Source organism: Mobula birostris, chromosome 10, assembly GCF_030028105.1.
Source record: "Mobula birostris isolate sMobBir1 chromosome 10, sMobBir1.hap1, whole genome shotgun sequence".
Lineage (NCBI taxonomy): Eukaryota > Metazoa > Chordata > Chondrichthyes > Myliobatiformes > Myliobatidae > Mobula > Mobula birostris.
This window is the reverse complement of record NC_092379.1, coordinates 99124713-99147535: the sequence shown is the minus strand read 5'-3', so window position 1 is coordinate 99147535 and position 22823 is coordinate 99124713. Positions and strand designations below refer to the sequence as shown.

General features: G+C 39.2%; 1 protein-coding gene across 7 annotated transcripts in view; it reads left to right on the top strand.

Moving 5' to 3' along the window:
• The window catches only part of LOC140204197 (protein Shroom4-like), a 150245-nt gene that overhangs the window by 88878 nt on the left and 38544 nt on the right, over window positions 1-22823 (top strand). For 4 of the 7 annotated variants that reach the window (XM_072270676.1, XM_072270674.1, XM_072270680.1 and 1 more), the window contains 2 exons: window positions 10842-10970; window positions 18832-21244. In XM_072270676.1, coding sequence (XP_072126777.1) covers window positions 10842-10970; window positions 18832-21244 — 2542 coding nt within the window. Of the gene's footprint in view, window positions 1-199; window positions 277-10809; window positions 10971-18831; window positions 21245-22823 lie in introns of those variants that run through there. The other 3 variants (XM_072270679.1, XM_072270681.1, XM_072270677.1) reach the window with 2 other exon arrangements.

The window sequence follows — 22823 nt, the reverse complement described above, 5'->3', positions numbered from 1 at the left end:
GAAGTATGTTTCATGAATTATATGCCTGAATTGCTTTAAGTTAAGTCCATTGCTATTAATAGTGTGTTTGTAAGTGGTGTACGTGGTCAGTGGTGTAATGGCATCTACACCGGATTTCAAGGTGAGTCCTGAGTTCCAATCTGGCCGGCTCCTTCCACGCTTTCCATCTGTGCTGGGTTGCACGTCACGCTAGCAACTCAGCCTTGTAAAAAAAAACCAAATGCTAAAGAAACGGTAAGGTTGCCGCCCGATACGCCACAAGGGAAGCAACATGAGGTGATGTTTGTACTACTATTTTCTTAAAATTATCAATTATCCAAAAGTATAATTGTACACTTCACACTGCAAATTTTGGGTTGTTGCTAGAGGAAGCTTTTTTTAAGCTATATATTACAGCAAGATTCTTGTGGTTACAAGTGTATCATTGGTAAATTAAATGTATCACACAAATGTTGAACAAGAGGAAATTCTGTTGGTTCATATGTGATTTTGTACATTCCAGATAAATATACTGCAACCAAAGACTTTGACATTTTGTAGCATTCATTCAGATCTTTGAAGAAAATCTCCAATGGGTTCATGCACATTGAATTAATTTTATTTAATGCAGTGGTTAACATGAGCAAATGTGTTTTTCAAGTGCACTGAAGTAACAATGTTTCTGCTGAATTACTCAGGAATTACAGGTGAAGATGTAGAGTGCCTTCAATATAGGGTACAGTTGTAAATGCTACTCAGTCAGGTGCTCTGAGTAATCCAATTCGGCAAATCATAAAGTTTGTACCTTCTGGTTTTCCTCAACAAATGAAGTGTACAATAGTTTTCACTTCAGTGCAAAAACTGAATTTTCAGTTTGTATTTTGCTCAATGATTCCTTCTATAGAAAGACCAGAAAATAGTGTTGGAAATGAGTGATGAAAGCTGGTCAATGCCTGTTGTTATAATGAAATATGTTAACCTGGTTAGATTAACTTAAATGTTTTTTTAGAAAATTAAATCTGGATTTTTTTAAAAAACGGTAGCTGCATTGCTTGGGTAATGAGTAAAAGGCCTGTGATCCTTGCCTAGTCTAGTCTATTTGTGCCTAAGTCCAGTAGAATTATAGTTTGCTTCTCTCTGTACCCTGCAGTAGCCCAGAAAATCAGTAATTGTATTAAAAATGATTCCTAGAGATGGACCATGATGACCACCTCAGAGCAGCAGTGGCTTGGTGTCAAGTTCATTTCTCTAGAAGCAATAAAAAATGTAGATTAAAGATTTGTGTGTCTAATAAAGCTGCAACATTATGGTGCCAGAGAGCTGGGTACAATCCCAAGCTCGGTTGTTATTTGTGCAGAGTTTTCTCTGTAACTATGGCTTTCTTCTGTGTATTCCGGTTTCTTCCCACATCCAAAAATGTGCTGGTTGATAGGTTAATCAGCCACTTAAATTACCCGTAGTGTGTAGGTGTGTGGTTGAATCTGAGGTTGAATGGGAATGTGGAAAGAATTAGTGTAAATGGGTGGTTATTGGTCAGTGAAGACCGTGTGGGCCAAAGTGACTGTTTCCTCATTACATCTTTCCATAATTCTAAGGAGCCTCATTCAAGAGAGGCACACATTCATTTACTGTCATTGACACCAGTGGTTTCTAGCCCTGCGTTAAAAATGTCTGAGGTACACAGGAGGTTAATTCACTGACAGAAAACAAAAATATGGAAATATGGATGCTTGTACAGCCTTCTGTCAAATCCTTTCACAAACGTTGCAACAGTGATTTAGTTATCCAATTTTTCTGAAGCTACATAAAACAAGTTAGCTGAAGTGGTTAAATCAGTGAGACATTGTAACTTGTAATGTATGCTGCAGTTGCCTGCCAGAGGAGAGACAGTACACATGGGATAGTGATCAGTTCTGTTTCATGAGTGGAGAATGTACTGCTATTTTGGATTATTGTGGGACCGTGTTGCAAAAGATTACAATTCACAAATGAACTATAGTATCTGCTCAAGCTACTGGGCCTGAAAACTAATAATGAAGTCTTCACAGCAGATTTTAATGCCATCTTTTCAAATCTGTAATCACTAAAGGCAAAATGGTAACAAGCTCCAAAATAGGTGAAAAATAAAATTGAGGAACAACATGAAGCATTTTGAGAAGAATAGGTTAATGGTGGATTGTCAGCATGTAATTGTTAAGAAACTTAACCAACTTAAATGAATCTATTGAACAATGAAGATTCAGTATTGATGAGGGTAAAGCATTTGATAAAGTATACAAATGATGTAGCAAGGAATTTGACACAGTTCGATGTGCCACCTTTATCACACAAGTAAAAATCTGAGATTTAGGGACAAATAGCAAACTAGATTAAAAATTAGTTTAGTGACAGAAAGGAAAGAATAATGATTGATGGGGTATTTTAGTGTTTAGAAACTTATATAGGGTTTCACAGGGTTCTGTACTAAGCCTTTTATAGTGTGCAGTGTCTTTATAAATGATTTGACAGGTATAGAGGAAACAGTCTTGAGGGGGGAAAATAGGATTTGTTAGAGCAGGGTTTCCCAAACTTTTTTTTTATGCCATGGATCCCTACCATTATTCGAGGGGCCCATGAACCCCAGGTTGGGAACCCCGTGTCGAGGTACTGAAGCATCAGCATTGTATTGGGCTGGTGTCTGGGCTGTGTGACTATGCCTTTGACTCGACTGTAAGAGCTACGGTTAATGAAGTTCACTGATCTTATCAGTATTGCTAGCCAGAAGAAAAAGGTTGGAGGCCTTGACTCTCAACACTCTGTTACTGCTTATACCAACTGCAAAGTGTGGTGCAGCAACTTGTCAAAGCTACTTCAAAAAGAGTTTTTAGTCCATTGCCAAACAAGACAGGGGCAGTAAACATTTAGGAGAACCATCTCAAAGTACTTCCCCAAGTCAACATCACTTTGACTGAAATCATTTAATTACTGGATCAAAATCCTGCAAATCCCTGTCTGATGGTGTTGTATCTTTAGCTCAAGGATTGCAGAGGTTGAAGATGACAATCCATGGCCACCACTTTAAAGGCTTTTGTGAGTGGGCGTTAAGTACTGGCCTTGACTTTCCTTGCTTAAGCAGATAAGAAACAGGAGAAAGCTGGAATAGTCCAATCAATCCCATGAATCAGCTCCAGAGTTCAACATTATTGATCTAATACCTCTACAGCTATTTCTGGATTTGTCTGCAAAATTTTTGATTCCTAATACAAGTTGAGTACCCCTTATCCAAAATGCCCAGCCCTGGAAGTATTTTCAGATTTTGGATTTTTTTTTGGATTTTGGAATGTATAATGAGATAACTTGGGATCATCATCATTACTGACTCTGAACTTACGTACTACTGGTTTTTGAGGAGGATGCAAACAATATCATGGACGAAACGAATATCTAACGAGGATGTCATGAACAGAGCAAACACAGAGAAATAATGTGTGAGGTCATGAAAAGGCAACGTAACTTCACTTGGACATGTGATTAGGAAAGAGAATGCACGGTAATTATGGGAAAGATTGAAGGGAAGAAAACGAGAGAAAGACAAGTGATGATGAAGACAGCAGCCAGAGAACTGGAAATGAATACCAATGAATTGATCCACTTGACCTGAAACAGGAGTGTGTGGGTCATGGCAGTCAAAGTTCAAACTGGGCATGGCACATGATGATGATGATGGCTGCTAAGCAAACTTTGTCTTACACATGTTCATCACAGCTGTGTACTCATGCAGGCATTCCACATGTTAGATTTTCTTAAGTGTCTGCAAACAGCCTTCTGAATATTCATTTACCTTCAGTTTTCAGTTTGTTGTGATGGATCTTTGCTTGTTTCATAATCAGCATACTGTTAAGTGGTGTATGTTCAATCTGCTAGCGAATCCACTCTTTTGAGATTTTCATAATCAAGGTGTTCATTTTTCACTTGATGCAGTGTTTTTCTATTTTCTTTAACTTCTGTTCATTATGTGTATAAAGTCACTTCTCAGAAATGTCTGTGGCGTGCAGAGACCTGAGTATCGCCTGGAAACCTTCCCAATACCTTGTGGAATATTCCATTTGTGATGTCATGTCAGCGCACAATAATAATAATAATAATAATAGTTTGGATTTTAGAGGTTTTTGTATGCTGGAATTTCGGATGAGGGATACTCAACCTGTAAATGCTGAAATCTATCTATTTTAGTTTTAAATGCTGCCAGTGACTGAACATCCACAAGCCACATTATGTTAAGTGCAGTTCCTTATTTTCACAACTTGTGTGGCTTCTATGATTGGCTCAAGACTTGAGAGAAGCTATGCTGCCTGAAGCTTTTAGATGTGCAGCATGTAATTTTTTTTCCCCCACATGTATACATCAAGGTTGTTTAGCGTCATTTCCTGTAGACAAGTACAAATGTTTGTATAAAGCAGAATGAAATAATTACTAATATGAATCGATGCAGCACAAAAAACACGAAAGGTAAAGAATGCAGTCATAATAGAAAATGCATTAAATATAAGTACATAAGACAACCTGTATACGTTGATTGTATGCCCATAAGGTGATTCTAGGCTGTACGGAAGGTGACTGACAGGAAATGAAAAAGTGGTGATGGAGCTAGTGGGTGGATGTCTTGATCAGTCTTGCTGCTTGTGGAGAGTAACTGTGTTTGAGTCTATTGGTCCTGGCATAGATCCTGCATAACCTCTTCACTGATGGGAGTGGGACAAGCAGTCCATGAGCAGGTTGGGATCCTTCATGATGTTACTGGCCCTATTCCGGCACCTTTCTGTTCCAAGCAGTGAAGCAGTTTGTTAGGATGCTCTCCACCGTGTATCTGCAGAATGATGTGAGTGTGTATGTGCGAAATCCAGCTCCCTTCAGCCTCCTCAGAAAGTAGAGGGATTGATGAACTTTCTTGTCTGTGTAGGATGTGTTCTGGGACCATGAGAGATTGTGTTTGATGTGCACTCCCAGAGGTTTGAAACTACTTGCCGTTTCCACCTCTGTGCCGCCCATGTAAAGGGGCGAGTTCTCTTGAAGTGATAATTATCTTCTTTGTCTTGTTGACATTGAGGAAGAAGTTATTTGGCTGGGGCTCAGCCTCGAGCTCTCCCGCTTCCTCTCTTGGTTGTCGATGATGAACCCTACCACTGTTGTGTTATCGGAGAAATTGACAATGTGATTGCTGGGGTGTTTGGCCATGCAGTCATGTGTGAGCAGAGTGTACAGCAATGGACTGAGCACACAGCCCTGGGGTGGCACCCATGTTGGGGGTGATGGGGAGGGAGGAGCGATTGTGCATCCTGGTTATCTGAGATCTGTTCGTTAGGAAGTCCAACACCCAATTACACAGTGGTGCATTAGCCCTGAGGAGGAGGAATATGGACAATAATCTGTTCCCAGATATTGTGACTAATTATTTGGCAGCAGCTGACTTTGTAGCTGTGCTGTCAGTCGGGACATTTGGCCTTGTGTCTGGGAATGTTAACTGTGTGAAACTGAATCTGGTAGTTTCTCTTGGTGACCCCAGAATGTCCAGCAAATACTTCATAAAATGGATAGTGTTGCATTGTGGCATGAGTAGTTCAAATCTAGGCTGCTTCATCCTGCCCCACCCCCTCCTCCATCCCCAAATCCCAGTCACCAAAGGGGATGATGCAGAATGATGTAAGTATGAATGTACAAAGTCCAGCTCTTTTCAGCCTCCTCAAAGTAGAGTCGTTGGTGAGCTTTCTTGACTGTGTAGAATAAATTGAAGGCGTTTTCTTGGCCTTGGTGAGCAATTAGCTGGTGCCACAAGTTCCAACAGTTGAAAGCTTTCAGGTCAACTTACAGAGAAAATTGCCAAGGAAAAGTAAAATTAGATGTTCTTCAGAATAAAGGGAAAACTACTGCATCAAGCCATGTCAAATCGGGTTCTTCAAAACATTCAAGTGATTGTCAAAGAGCACTGATGAAATCAGCACAATCAGTCTGTGTTCAAAATGTAAACTGCAAGGCAAATGTTTTTGTTCACACTCCCAGAGGGAGGTTAAGAATTCTTGCTATGCTGCTATTTCAACATAGATCGCAAAAAAAAACACACAATGTTTCTTCATTTTATGGATAGGAGAATTGCAGGAAATAGTTTGATTTGGGCAGTTGAAATATCCTGTGTGTAAAGTTTGAAAGAGGCCAGAAATCTGCACTGTTTTCTTAGGCTTTGCATTAACATTGAACTTCCAAACACACAATTCTTTCCCCACCTTGCAGGGAGTTTGCTTCCGAAACCTTGTTTAAAAATAACATATTACTGTTGCAGATGATAACTTTTTCTACTGTTTAATTAAACTATCGTAAATGACTTTGGATTGCAAAATTTATTTGAAAATAATTGTGTGTGGGAAGTTAACATTGCTTATTGCAAATGGAAATGATGATCTGACATTCTGTCATGGATCTAAGAAAGCTACTGCAGTTATTATTAAGTCCAGTGAATAATGCTAACAGTTTTAGCGTATACATGGTAGGTGTTCTTCTACAATTGGGCATAGAAATGTAAAAAAAAATCTCTAATTACTTTCAGCCAGCATGTGTTACTCTGCATAAGCTTTGAAACTGGAAGGATTTAGAAAGGATTTTGTTCAGCATACCTCAGTATAGTGTAGAGGTATGCAAAAGTGATACTAAGCTGTTAGAAAAGCACTGGGGACTCAACAGGCCATTCTAGGATATTACATCTATTTATGATCACTGTGTTTTATGAAGGTCTCAAAGGGTACAAAAAAGAGTTTTAAAAATAGTTCAGGGGATGAGGGATTTCAGCTCCAAGGTTAGATTAATTGAGCTTAATGTTGCTTTCTGAACTAAGGTGATGATCACAATCAATAAAAGCTTTCGGGGAAGCATAAGCAAAAAGCTTTTATAAAGGTAATGATTAAAATTTGCTCTTGAAGGATGTCCTTTTAGAACATAGATGAAGGATTTCTTTTGCCAGAGGGTGGTGAACCTGTGGAATTCATTGCCACTGATGGCTGTGGAGGCCAAGTCATTGGGTACATTTAAAGCAGAGGTTCACAAGTTCTTGATTATTAGGGGTGTCAAAGGTTACGGAGAGAAGGCAGAACAATGAGTTTGAGTGTGATAATAAACCAGCCCTGATGGAATGGCAGAGCAAAATCAATGTGCCAAATGGCTGAATTCTGCTCCCATGTCTTATGGTCTTGTGAAATGCTTCTTAAAAGTATGTGGTAAAAGTATCTGAAAACAAAAGTATAATTAGAAATACAGAACTCATGTTATATTCAACATCACAGCCAGTAATTTCTTCCAGCCAGGGCCACATTTTATGACTGCACCTGTACTGTTGTGAACTTCTGTTCCTTGAAGTACAAGCTCCGAGGAAATATTAGAACTGAGTTTTACACTAAGCAGTCAAGCTGACTTCTTTTAATATTATGAATTGCATTTTTCAGAGTAATATACATCATATTTGACCCTTTTTAAAGTTGAATGATTCTTGCTGTAAATAAGTCTTTGACATCTGTACTATCTAACTCGGTAACACCTTGCTGGCATCATCTATGTTATTAGTTTTGTTTATCTTCAGGAACCCAAATTTGTCCTTCTATTGTACTTCTTTCCTATGATTTCTTCATTGGAAAGAAGCACAATTAAAAATTCCTAGAATGCAAGCCTTCTTTTCATGTAATGACATGAAAAATACATTGTTGACATTTGGTCTTTATTGTATCTTTTATTATTTGTATGCCAAAAGGACACTGTGGATTCCCTTTTTTGTTGGTGGCTAATCTTTTAATCTTTTCCAGTACGCCATCTTTGCCTTTCAGTTTGCAATTCCACTCAGATTCTTTTGTAATCAGCTTGATTCCCGCTGGTATTTCAATCCTGACCCTTGCCGTAAGCAATCCCTTTTTTTTTGCTTCATCTTTCTCTGTATGTCTTTCATTGTCCAATTTGTTCTTTCTTTGTTCCTGATGGGAATTTGCATCAATGATATGCCCACCATCTTTATAAAGGCAACCTATTGTTCTGATTACAGGGTTTCAAACCAAAACTTTGACAATTCCTTTCCTGCTATTGGCGTTGCTCAACATGCTGAGTTCCTCTAGCTAGCAGTTTGCTTGTTGCACCATTGTTCTGCTATAATTTTGCTTCTCAACTTCTGGTTCCAGTTTACCTGGGCCAGATCTGCATTTGTCCCTTTTAAATTGCCATTCCTTTAATTAGTGCTCCTATTTTTCTATTATTGCTAACCTAAATTGTGTGGTAATCATCATCTCCTAAGAGTTCCTCCACTGAAACTTGGTGGGCATGACCTGCCTCATATGACTCATCAGATATGGTAATGCTATTATTATTGGGCCAGGAACACTCTGCTCTGGAAAATTATCCTAAACAGATATTCTGTGGTTCCAAATAGTAGGCCCTCTGTTGATTCTGGTCAACCATGGATTTTATGTCCTAGCTGTCTATGCAAGCCAGGGCAGTATGAAATGAAGAGCAAGCTATTGCCCCTAGTAGCAGGCTCCCCCTGTCTACACAGCTTATGAATCCAAAGAAACAGGGGAGACCAATACAGTTTTGCACCAGTAGATTTGCAGGAGTTGGCAATCGGCATTGAACTCAACTGAAAACTGCCTTAAGGATTCTAGCTCTGGATTGTTCCTCGGGGTTTACTCCTGAAGCCTTTTCCTTGAGTCAGTATTGCCACAAGGCAATGGAGGGTTGAGATCTTTTGCTAGATGAACTGCCAAACACAGCTGATGAGCCCCATCTCTCCAAAGCGTCTTCTTTTAAGGTGCCAATGACCTGCTTTTGCCCCTTCTTCTGCCGGTAGAAATGGTTCTGTTGAGCTTAGTAGCTAAGCTGCGTGTGAGGGCCAAGGGCTGGGCTCGGTTGTCAGAGGCTATTTGAGATGTGTGCCATTCGGAGCATTTAGTAGGTAGTGGGAGCTTATCTCTCTATAACCCCCACCTCCCAGCTATGACAACCTTAAGGAACAGGTTCCTATATTTCAAATATAGCTCGATAAATTACTATTTTCTATGTTCCTCATAGTTGGCACTAACATGCTGACAGCAACAAATTTTCTTTGTTTGACAGAGAATCTCAACTAAAGGACTACACATGAAACATTGTGAAAACAAGTTGTCTTTGTAACTTACTGAATAAATGTAGTGTCAGATAAGGTATTGAGTTATGAGAATCATAAAGTTGAATGATCTTAGTGGAAGTCCTAATTGTGTTTATGACAGTTAACTACAGTGGATATTGATGAGGGACAGGCAAAATCGGTTGGGTTCCCTTCACTGGCACTGTCTAGAGGCTATTAATGAGACATTGAAGGATGTTGCTTTCTGTTTTAGAAAAGCTTATAATGAGAATCAGGTTTATTATCACTGATAGACAGTATTGTTCAAAAAACTAATTCTGTCAAGCGAAGGGGGTTTCAAAAGTAATGAACTGAAATGTTAATGTCAGAAAAATTACTATAAAGAGCAGCAAACAGTAAAAAAAAACTAAACCAAGTCAATATTTGGTGTGACTACCCTTTGCCTTTAAAACTGCATCAATTTTCTTGGTACACTGTCATGCAGTTTTATAAGAAAATCAGCATTTTGGAGAACTTGCCATGGTTCTGCAGACTTTGGCTGTCTTGCTTGCTTCTGTCTCTCCAGGTAATCCCAGACAGCCTGGATGTTGAGATTCGGGTTCTGTAGAGACCATACCATCTAAAACCATGTTTAGAAAATATCCAAGGTGCCTCTGACTCTTGCACAGTACATCATGAAATTTGTTTTGTGGAAGCATTATAGTGTGAGACATAAAATTACTATAACCTAAATACAAGAATAAATAAATAAAGCAAAAGAGGAATAACAAGGTGTGGTCATGGGTTCATGGACCATTCAGAAATTAGATAGCGGAGGAGAGAAGCTGTTCTTAAGAACAATGAGTTGGGTGTTCAGGCTCTTGTACCACCTCAAGGGCAGGTATTGAATGATGAGGGTCTTTAATAATGGATGCCACCTTCTTGAGGCACCACCTCTTAAAGATGTCCTTGATGGCATGGAGAGTCTGTCCACATTGGAACTGGCTTAGTCGACAACACTCTACATCCTCTTGCAACCCTGCCCATTGGATACTCGTTACCAGGCTGTGATGCAACCAGTAAAAATGCTCTCCATTGTCTATCTGTAGAAATTTGTAAGAGTCTTTGGTGAGGCACCAAATTTCCTCAAACTCCTCATGGAGTGGAGTCACTGGCATTCTTTGTAATTGTATCAATGTGTTTGGTCCAGGATAGATCCTGAGTTATTGATGCCCAGGAACTTGAAGCTGCTCATCCTTTCCACCATTGACTCCCTCAATGAGAACTGGTGTGTGTCCTCCCAAATGCCCCTTCACAAAGTCATTAACATTCACACCAAAGTTTAGATGTGAAGAATGTATCTAGGCGGTGTGGCAAAACGCTGCCAGAGCATGTGGAGTAGTATTGTCATGAGAATTAAGTTGGCGAACTTCAGGAAAGGTGTGAGATCTGTAGTAGACCAATATTGTAGTTTTTAAAAAAGCCTTAATACATTATGCATGTAACTCTTAGATGTTTCATAGGACCTACACCATTCATTGTTTTGTGCTTTGTCCCATGTTACTCTTGGCTGGATCCTGTTTCAGAGAATAAATATATTTGCATTAGTAAAACGTCTTTCTTGTTTTCAGAATGTTCCAAATTCTCTGCTAATTTAAGTGTAATCATTGTTTTGTAGGCAGAAAACATCTACAAATGCTAATACCATTATCTTGTACCTGCAGCTTACATTTGTGTGTTTTATTTCTTACAAAAGAACTGGTCCTGGGATAAGACCTTACACATGGCACTTGGCCAAGTCATCAGAGGCACAGCCTGAGGCCACTACAATGCCCTATTCATCAGGGTCTCTCAGTTTGTCATGGCATTCGGGATATGATTCCAGGTGAGTTTATGTGACAGTTACTGCATATGACAGTTAGGATTGCTAATGAGATAGGAACGAGACGTGTGAAAAGTACTAATTATACTCATTTTTTTTCCCAAGACATCAGAAAATCTTCAGCTCAGATCAGGGTCCAAGTCCACTAATCCAAGCTAGCATGTTAATGGAAGAGCTCTAGTAAACTTAATTGCCTCTGGGCTTATGTAGGGGAAAAACCATTTGGAATTTTTACTTGTGATTGATTCTCAGAGACACATGTTAAATGTGCCCATATGAATGTTTTAGGGTTGATTAGATTTGAACATGATGATATCTGCCTGAGTGAAGAATGTGATTTGTGTATAGTATTGGGAATAACCAGTGCTGTAGAATCAGAGAAAATCCACAAATGCTGGAAATCCAAGCAACACGCAATCAGATGCTAGCATGTGACTTCCTTTGTAAAAGAAAAGAGAGAGTAAATATTACAACAGCAAGAGTATGGCAATGCTGAAAATTTAATGTTTCTGTTATTCTATTCTTTGTATGTTTATGATTTGTTCTGAGACGACTGCTGATTTGACGGGAATCATTCTATGTATTCTAATTACACTGGGGCCCAAAGACAGCAGTCCAGCCAAGAAAAGTATTTTGCTGGAATTTGTTAATAAATCTCATTTAATGATACTAGTTTTAGCTTCTCAATTACATTAAGCATTTCAAATCGAATGCTTCATGCTGTTCTTTAGAATAAATACGTGCATAATGAATTTTACTATTTAGTTTTCTTACCCCATGGAGGATAAATATTTATTGTACAGTTCTTTAAACAAATTTGTGGGTTTTTTTTTTGGTTTCCTCTGCCTTTATTCTTCATTGCTTCATTGTCTCCCGCAGCAATGTAATTATATACATATAAATATACAAAAGGATAGAAGCTGCCAGCTGGTCCATCAAGCACGACTCTTTCAGTGATAATGAAACTAAGTATCATGACTATCACAAGATGAGAGAATATCAAATTTTGAAAATCCCTGGGCTAAATACATGGAATGAATAAGATTTACAGTACAAAACAGACCACTTAGTTCAGCTAATCTTAGTGTTACCCTGACTTAATTACATGAATACAACCTATTATTTTCTTACTTGCCTATTTACCTGCTTCTACTTAAAGGCATTTAAATTACACACTACTTGCCATTCTCTGGATAAATACATTTCTTTTTTCACTTGATTTATTCCTAGTTACCTTGTTTTTTTTTAAGAGTTTATTCTCTTCTCTTCTTCCAAGTACAGGTTTGCCCTGCTATCCGAAGGTAGAGCATTCCTATGAAACGGTTCGTAAGCCGGAATGTCGTAAAGTGAATAAGCAATTACCATTTATTAATATGGGTAAAATTTTTGAGCATTCCCAGACCCAAAAAATAACCTACAAAATCATGCCAAATAACACATAAAACCTAAAATAACAGTAGCATATAGTAAAAACAGGAATGATAAATACACAACCTATATAAAGTAGAAATACTTTTCTGCAGCACCGTCTAGCGCAGCGAAAATCTCACAGCAGCATTCTCGGCGCAAGCGCTCTCGGCAGAAACACTCTGTCCAGTAACCTTTAAGCTATGAAGCGGCCAAATCATGCCAAGTAACACAAAAATAGACAGCCTATATAAAATAGAAATAATGTATGTACAGTGTAGTTTCACTTACAGGAATCAGGAAGACTCCAATAAATTGCAGTTTAGTCACAGTTAAACACTTATACGAATAACCACCTTCTGTAATTATTTTCTTCAGGGCTGCTGGGAACTTTTTGGCAGCTTCAGTATCAGCCGAAGCACCCTCTCCGGTAAATGTTAAAACTATGAAGCTGCCCTTGCCTCAGAAACCGATCAAACCACCCACGAGTACCTTTAAATTCCACTTTCACAACACTTTCATCACCATCGTCCAGTGCTTTCCGTTTCAGCTTATTAAAAAGACTGACTGATTTCTCCTTAAGTGTAAGAAAACTTAACGGAACACCACGTTTTGTACACCCACCAATCCACTCAAGCAGTAGACTTTCCATTTTATCCATTATTGGATGTTGACTAAGAGAGACCACTTTGCTACGAGCAGAACCAACAGTAACATCGGCAGCTTTCAAAATTCTTTCTCTCTGCATATAAATAGTGTGAGTGGTGGACACAGGCAAGTTCGATGCGCGGACAATGTCCTTATTTCGTTCACCATGATCGAAACGCTTAATTACGTCTAGTTTTACGCTAAGTTTAACACCCTTATGAGCCCTTTTAGGTTTTTCCGATACCTTAGGACTCATCTTGCTAACAGATGTACAAAATAAATCGAGATAAAGCACGTGTTTAAGCTATGGCGGCTAGAATATAGTTCCGGTGGAAGAGCTTGGCTGTTCGGGTGCGCGCTGCCTTTTTTCCTAACAGTGAAAACACCTTCAGTTAGCGAAAACAGGTAACTAATGTAGGTCTTTTGTAACAGCAAGATGTTGTAAAGGGAATGTTCGGAAAACGGGGGCCACCTGTACCTTTTATTTACCCCCTTTAACAGTCTTCACTGCTGATTTGTTTTTTTTTCCTCCCTTATCCATTGATTCCTCACTAAATGAAATGAGACACCAACTTGCTATAGGTGCTAAGGTAACCAGGATTCCTTAGTATCTGTTGGACACCATTGGACCAGTTCATGACTGATTTGTAGCAGAATTTTGTCAACTCTCCTTAGTTCTGTATTCTCTTAAAAATATCAAAATAGTAAATGCTGGAAACACTTAGAGGGTCAGGCAACATTTATAGAAAGAGAAAACAGGTAATTTCAGGTTGAAAACTCTCCTTTCCCAAATCTGATGAACATTAACTGTTCCTTTTTCCATAGATACAGTCTCACGTGTACTTTATCTGGCATTTTCTGTTTTTATTACTGCAGCCATTAATACTCTTCCATAGCCTTTGAGAAAATCAAGTTTAAATAAATTAAAGATGCAGGTGAGATTAAGCAGGCAAAGTACATAATGATTCACTGTTTGAGAGGAGCATGATGGCTTGGTTGGTTGAGGAGTGTCATAACTAAAACCTCACACAACAAGCCATGGCTTCAAAGGTTATGAACAGAAGGCCGGGAACTGGGGTTGATGAGGAGATAGAATAAAAGGATCAGCCATGATTGAATGGCAGAGCAGACTCAATGGGCCAGGTGGCCTAATTCTGCTCCTATGTCTTATGGTGTAAGACCATAGAACTGATTATGGACTTCAGTCGGGAGAACACACCAATCCTCATCAAGGGGTAATTGGTGGAAAGAGTAAGCAGCTGTAAGAACTCACCTAGGTGACCAATTGCCCTCCTAGCTGTCAACATCTCAGAGCATCTATCCTGGACCAGCACTTTGATGCAATCACAAAGAAGACACAGCAAACTCCTACTTTGTTAGGAGCTTGTGGAGGTTTGCTATGTCACCAAACACACTTGCAAATCCCTGTAGGTGTGCAGTGGAGCAAATCCTAACTGGTTGTATCAGATTGTAATGGAGGCTCCGCTGTGCAAGATTGCAAGAGACTGCAGAAGCCGGATGCAGCCAGTTCCATCACAGGTACTGTGTTATCCCCACCTGTGAGGACATTTTCAAGAGGTGGTTCCTCAAGAAGGTGGTATCCATCATTAAGGTCCTTAACCATCTAGGACATGCCCTCTCCTCATTTCTACTATTGGGGAGGAAGTACAGGAGCCTGAAGACACCACCACCACCGCACCCCCCCCCAACTCAACAATTCAAAAAGAGCTTCTTCCCATTTGCCATCAGATTTCTGAACAGTCCATGAGCAGTACTTCTTCTTTGCACCATTTATTTAGTTTGTAAATTACTGTACAATAATTTTGTCTATGCACTGTACTGCAAACCAACATTTCACATCATTTAAGATGGTGGTTCTGATCCTTTTTGACTATTTGACAATGCAAGTGTCCTATTATGTTAAACTAAAAGGGCAAAAAAAAATCAATCTAAACCTCAACAACAGTGTAAATGAATTCCAGGAGATCATCACAACAAATATAATCATATAGAAATTTACAACACAGGAGGCTAGTTAACTCATCATGTCTATTCTAGGATAATCCCATTTTCCATCTTTTGGTGTGGAGCCTTCCTAGTTATGATTCTTCAAGTACTCATCCAGCTGCTTTGAGAGTTTCAGCCTCCATTACCCTTTCATACAATGAGATCCAGACCAAACCACGCATTGATTTAATTAATCATTTTCAAATCTGTAAAGTTTTTGAAAAGATAAATGAAACCTGCCCTGCTAACCTTAAATACATTTCCTCTTATATTAGAGGCTTCGTGATTATGACGACCAGAACTGCACATAGTATTTCACAGTCCTAATAACTAGTCTTGGTCCAAAAGGTTGACTGTTTATTCTTTTCCATAGATGCTGCCTGACCTGCTGAGTTCCTCTAGCATTTCATGTGTATTGCTCTGGATTTCCAGCATCTGCAGAATCCCTTATGTTTATAATATTTCAAGGGCAAAGTTAGCAAGGCAAGGGAGATACCTTTGGTATTCAAATCATCATGCAATAAATGCTAGCATACTGTTTGTCTTCTAATAGTTTGCTGGACTTCCATATTAACATCCACTGATCTTGTACACAGGTCCTTTTGAGCACCCGCACCTTTCACATCTATCTCAATCTTTAAAAGTTGCTCTTTTCTCCCCTGTGTTTCTAGCAAAGTGGATGATTTCTCACATTTTCACATTATATGTCATCTGCCATATTCTTACTGAACACACTGTGTAGCCACTTTATTAAGGTCACATGTACACCTCATTAATGCAAATATCTAATCAGCCAATGCATAAGAGCATGCAAGATATTGCCAAGTGGTTCATTTGTTCTTCTGACCAAACATCAGAATGAGATGAAATGTGATCTAAGTGACTAACTTCATTGAAGTTAACTAAATTTACTTCAATCACTTAATAATCATATTTTCCAAATTATTGTTGGTGCCAGGCAGAGTGGTTTGAGTATCTCAGAAACTGCTGGTCTCTTGGAGTTTTCACATATAACAGTCTCTAAAGTTTACAGAGAATGTTGCAAAAAAAAACATCCAGTGAGCAGCAGCTCTGGGGTGAAAATGCCTTAATAATGAGATGGCTTAGAGGAGCGTGGCCAGACTGGATCAAGCCTGCAGGAAGGGAGCAGTAACTCAGATAGCCATGTGTTACAACAGTGGTGTGCAGAAGAGCAGCTCTGAACACACAACACGTCAAACATGAAGTGAATGGGCTACAGCAGCAGAAGGCCACACCAGATTCCACTCCGTTACCTAATAAAGAGGCCACTGAGTGTTTGTACGTATCTGTGATGCTTACCGAACAACTCACTGGTACCTTGTATGAGTACGAACTTTGGATAAATTTTACTTGGTCTCTCCTCCCAAATTATGATTGTGAACTTCTGGGTTCCCCGAAGTTACAACTTCCTAACCTGAAAAATGACTTGCTATTTATTAGTATTTGTTTTCTTTATATTCTGCACTCTATTGTGGTCAGCATGGTGCTATTACAGCTTAAGGCTTTGGAATTCAGAGTTCAATTCCTGCTTCGCTCTGTTTTTAAAAAAAAAACTTCATAAATTCTTCTCATGGGTGCTCTGGCATCCTCCTACAGTCCAAAGATGTACCGGTTAGTAGGTTAATTGGTCATTGTAAATTGTCCTGTGAATAGACTGGTGTTAAACTGGCTGGTTGCTAGGGTTATGACTCAGTAGGCCAGAAGGTCTGTTCTGCACTACACCTCTAGATAGGTGGATAACTCCCATTCCTTAATGCTGTAATTTTAATAAGTAATTCTCACATGGCACATTATCAAAGGCCTTCTGAAAGTCCAGACATTCCATATCCATCAGATTTCCCCTTATTTGCCTGGCGAGTTACAACTTAAAAATTTTGAATATATTTATCAAATGTGATTTGCCTTTCATAAGCCCATTTTGACTCAGCCCAATCCTACAATTATTATTTTAGACCATAAGACTTAGGAGCAGAATTAGGCTGTTCAGCCCATTGAGTCTGCTCTGCCATTTAATCATGACTGGTTTTATTCATCTTTTGAACCCCGTTCTTCTGCCTTCTCCCTGTAACTTTGACAGCCCCTACAAGTCAATTACTTGCCTCTGCAGTCATCCGTGGCAACGAATTGCACAGATTCACAACACTGCCTAAAGAGATTCCTCCTCATTTCTGTTCCAAAGGGATGTCCTTCTAATCTTAGGCTCGAGACTCAGTATTGGAAACATCCTCTCTACGTTCACCCTATCTGGGCCTTTCAATGTTTGGTAGGTTTCAGTTAGATCTCTTCCCCACCGCCCCCCCCAAACTCCAGTGAATACAGGCTCAGAGCCATCTAAATGTTCCTCACATGTTAATCCTTTCATTCCTGGGATTATTCTCACGAGCCTCCTCTGCACCCTGTACAAATGCCAGCATATCCTTTCTTCAATATGGGGCAGAAAAATGCTGAAAATGCAGTCTGACAAATGCTTTATAAAGCCTTGGCATTACATCCTTGCTTTTATACTCCAATCCTCTTGAAATGAATGCTAACATTGCATTTGCCTTCCTTGCTATCGATTCAACCTGCAAGCTAACCTTTAGGGAATCCTGCGCTAAGTACTCCCAAGTCCCTTTGCACCTCTAATTTTTGCATTTTCTCCCCATTTAGAAAACATTCTATGCCTTTTTTCCTTCTGCCGAAGTACATGACTGTACACTTTACTGCATTGCATTCCATCTGCTACTTTGCCATTCTCCTCATCTGTACAAGTCCTTCTGCAGACTCCCTGCTTCCTCAAACTAGGCCCTCCTCCTATCTTTGTATCATACGTAAACTGGGCCACAAAGCCATCCATTCTGTCATCCAGATCATTAACATATAATGTGAAAAGTACTGGACGCAACCCTTGTTTTGCAGTCTCATGTGTGGCACTTATTCAAAGGCCTTCTGAAAATCCAAGTAAACAACATTCACTGACTCTCCTTTGTCTGTCCTGCCTGTTATTTCCTCAAAGAATTCCAACCTATTTGTCAGGCAAGATTTCACATTGTAGGAGGAAGAATGCAAAAGAGGTATCAGAATCAGGTTTAATATCTCCAGCATATGCCATAAATTTGTAGTTTTAATGCAGCAGTAAATTGCAATATATAATTTTCAAAAACTTTAAATTATAATAAGTAATATAAATTAGATAAGTAGTGTGAAAAGATTGTACATGGGTTCATTGCCCATTCAGAGATCTGATGGTGGAGGGGAAGAAGCTGTTCCTAAAACATTGAATGTGTCTCTTCAGGATCCTGTACCTCCTCTTTGATGGTAGCAATGAGAAGACGGCATGTTCTGGGCGATGGGGTTCCTTATTAGTAGATGTTGCCTTTTTAAGGCATCGTCTTTTGAAGATGTCCTCAATGCTGGGGAGGCTAGTGCCCATGATGGAGCTGGCTGAGTTTTCAACTTTCTCCAGGTTTTTCCTGATCCTGTGCAGTGGTTGATCAATACCAGATGGTGATACAACCAATCAGAATGCTCTCCAAACCTGTAAAAATTTGCAAGAATCTTTGGTGACATTACCAAGTTTCCTCAAGTTCCTCATGAAATATTGATGCTGTTGTGCCTTCTTTGCAATTGCATCAAGATGTTGGGCCCAGGATAGATCCTCAGAGATGCTGACACCCAGGAACCCAGAAAATGGTACTACAAGCATACAAATGGAAGGTATAAATTATTTGTCAAAGAAGTTGGGGAACAAAATACAACATTGTGATTTTTTTAAAATCTTCTATGTTCTTTTGTCTTCCAGCGACTTTCCTATGCAGTGGGATCAACTAGCTCTCCATCATAGCTTGGATCAAAGGAGCTCATTTGGAAGTATGGACAGCCTTGACCAACCCAACCAAAATTGTGATCAAAGCACATACCCTAACAAAAGAGATTCTGCCTACAGCTCATTTTCTGCAAGCTCTAATACCTCTGACTACACAGTTTCATCATCAATGAAGACTGATGAGTCTGCTTCCCTGGACAGTATATTGCATAGTTTGGGACCATGGTTACCAGCGAAGTATGGAGATGCCCAGTATTTGCAAAGCGGAAGTGAAGGTGGGGAACCACTGGCTGAAGAACAGTTATGTTCTCACTGTGGAAAGAGGTCATCTGAAGGAGACAATGTGCCACCATCCCATGTGCTTGATGAAAGTGCTCCAGGTTCTACCAGCTCAGCTCCTCCCCTGCCACCTGTTCGCAGGGAAAGTTTTGTGGCAACTAAAGCCCGCTCTGCATCTATGTGTTTGACAAATTCTGAGGCACTTGCAGCAAAAAATTTGCTGCTTCATCGTGGAAGGTGGACTTCTGAAACCTTGTTAGCAATAAAAAATAGAGATTCTGAGGGAGAATCTTATTGTGTTCCCAATTGCTCTACTAGCCCTTCCCAGTACTCTAGTAAATCCATGTCTAGTCATTGTCCAATAGAGTGTTGTTGTTTGCTAAGGCAACAACCAAGGCTTTACTGTCATTCTCATAGGCACAGTGAAGAAATGATTTCACATGAAAATGTAACACTTCCTAGAAAATCTGTCCAGTATTTGATGGGGCAGTTGAATTCATGCAACTTAATTGATTCGTCCTTTGTTGCCAGTCAATACCAGAACACAAACCGAATGGGTCAAAATGAAAAATTAACTTTGAATGTACATAGACACAGTGCACCTGAGACGTTGTTATCAGTGCAACTACTTCCACAAATGATTTCAGATTGTAATAAAAATGGAATACAGTGTAACCAGGAAAGAGGTGAATGGCCCAGTAGTATATCAACACCTCAGCATGGATATCAATCCAATGCTGGGTGTCCTTATAAAGCTTTAGATAAAATTGATACTTCATTTGAAAAACAGATAAAAGAGGATCCATTGAGGTCTGAATGTATACTGAAGGAAAAGGAACAAGAAACTGATGGTTCTTCCTACAGTCACTGTATAGATAGTCAAGATCTATCTTCATCTTGCAAGACTCAACTCAGTCAAACGAGCTGCAAAGGTGCAACTGCTGAAACGATAGCCAATCAACAGGAACCTCCAACCCCGTCGGATAAAATGAGTGAAATTGGAAGCGCATCCTCAAGTAGTCATGTTTTGGAAATAGAGAATGAAATTTTCCGAAATGCCCGGTTATCAAGTTCCAAAGTAGCAAGAATGCGGCGAAAAAGTGATCGCTTTGCCACAAATTTGCGTAATGAGATACAAATGAAGAAAGCTCAGCTCCAGAAGAACAGGAGTGGTGTTGCACTGCTGCAGATGGAAGAAACTTCAGAAGAAATGAGTGACTCAAGAGAGAGGCCATCCACTTCCTATACTTGCATAACCGATGGGTCTGAAGCCAATGACAGAGCAGAAGAAACGACCAACGCAAAGACAGAGACCACAAGTTCCAATAAAAACCTGGATAACACGTCTGAAGATCATAAAGCTGGAAGTATGTATTTTTGTTCATTGGCCAGCAACCCCAATATTTCACCAAACAAATGTAAAACAGAAATAGATGCACTATCCAAAACTGTTGAGCAGAAGACTGCACAGAATTCTTGTGGCAGTGACCTAAGGAGGTGGACATCAGAAAATAAGCTAGAGTCTCAAAATAAGATGATAAAGGAAATTGGGGCAGATGAGGTAAAACCATGTACAGTACCATTGTTGCAAGAACCAGACACCTCCCCATTGATGCCTTTTGCAGAAAGGAGAAGATTCTTTGAAGAAACTAGTAAAATCTTCTCTGGATCTGATTCTTGTAATTCGGTAGGGCCCCAGAGTAAATCAAATTCATTAGGAAGGTGTAAAAGTCATCATTTATGCAATAAGTTGCACGTTCATCAACGTGATGATCTGAGGCAATCTCCTGAGGAAAGCTTCCATCATTCCACAGGCAGGGTTGATCAGTGCCCTGAGAAATATACTGTTTGTTCATTTAGAGATATGGAGAAACAAAAGTACAACAATCAAGGGGAGAAACAATGTGAACAGAAATGTGACAGTTTAGAGCCACTCAAACCAAATATATCACGCACTTTGAAAAAGCATTGTGTGTCCCATGTTCGGCAAATGCAACACGCTGCTGGAGATCTATCCGTACGTTATCAGGATTTCCATTCAGTTAACATTCACCTCGAAGAACCTCACTCTACAACGAGGTTCGAGCAGATGCCAGCCACTTTAACTAAGGTAGGGCAATTATGTAAGTTACTTATTTAAATAGGTCTCACTTTTTTTGAAGATTTATTCTCTTAATGAATCAATCATCTATTGCTGGTTTTATTAACAATGACAAAAATGCCTCAAGGCATGCAGAGGAAGCAACTTGAGCTTTTTTTAAATTTTTCATGTTACGAGAAGCATTCTGATGTTTAACCTTTCCCCTTTCTGATTGAAATCAGTGATTGTCAGCATGAGGAATGACAAAAATGTATTTGTGTAATTAGGAACCTTTGTTGTCTGGTTGATATAATGTTCTATTTTTAACTTGTACCTCTTGTGAGTTAAGATTAAAGGGTGAAATTCTGATGTAAACAAAATAGATGCAACTTGGAACATGTTAAAGCCAGCCATCTATCATGCACAGATTTGTTGATTGAATGTTTTAAATGTGATACTGAGTTCAGAAAAAAACAACTGCCGGGGCGGGGTATATTTTCAACATCTTTTCAGTGCTTTCAAAGAAATTTATACCACCGTTTTGTTAAATGTTCCCTGTTAAAACGTGAATTATTCTAATAAGTTTTCTTATCCCAATTGATAGAATAATCTTAGTCGTGCACAGTGGGTAGAATGTTAAGCAACCTAAAAGCTCACCGTTAAAATTCTGGTATCACATTATACGGTATGTGAAATGCATTTCCTTCATATCCTCTACTTTTCACTGGATTAGTAGTCAGGGAAAGGAGCCTGATTTCATTATTTGTCCCTTCGCTCATGATAATATTGTGCACTCATTTCTTCCACCATGAGCATTAACGGTTCTTCGTTGCCATCCGCTGAGCTGTTGTGGAATGAGTACTCTAAATACTGTCATGAAGTTCTTTTAAAATTGGAGCCTTTTATTCTACTGTGAGTTACCTTTTGTCTCAATAAGCTGTATTAATTTCATTAAAATTCTCTTCCACTAATTCGGTAATTTTTCCTCTTCTCATATTCAGTATAAATGTTGATTGGCCATTAAACATTTATTGATTTCAACCAAATGCAATTATGTCAAAATATTAAATGCCAGAATCAATCAGCAACTTGGGTAGTATCTCAGGAAAGAAAAATAGCATTCAGTCAATAATCTTTCGTAAGATACCATTTAATCAAGAACATTAAAACTTAAGAAAATTTTTGACAAGAACAGTCCAATTGGCCCAACAAAGCTTGCCAAATTCCTGTTCACGTAGTGTGTTTAGATCGGAAAGTCTCTAAGATACTACTCTCGACTGCACAACTAGGTAGTTTGTTCCATGTGTCCACAACTCACTGTGTAAAGAAATGCTTCATGATGTTAGTCTGAAATCTCCCCTCAACCAGTCTCCATCTTTGGTCCTGTGTCCTTGATGATGGATTAATTTTGAGTAGCAGCTGACATCGCCTTGCTTTATACCCTTAGTGATATTTTGAAAACTCTATCATGTGTCCTCTCATTCTACATCTACTTAGGCTAAAAAATTTAAATCTTTCAATCTTTCTTCATAGCTCATAGCTCGCAGACCTGGAATAAGTCTATCACCCTTCTCAGAACTTTCTTCACATCATAAGAAACTTCAACAGT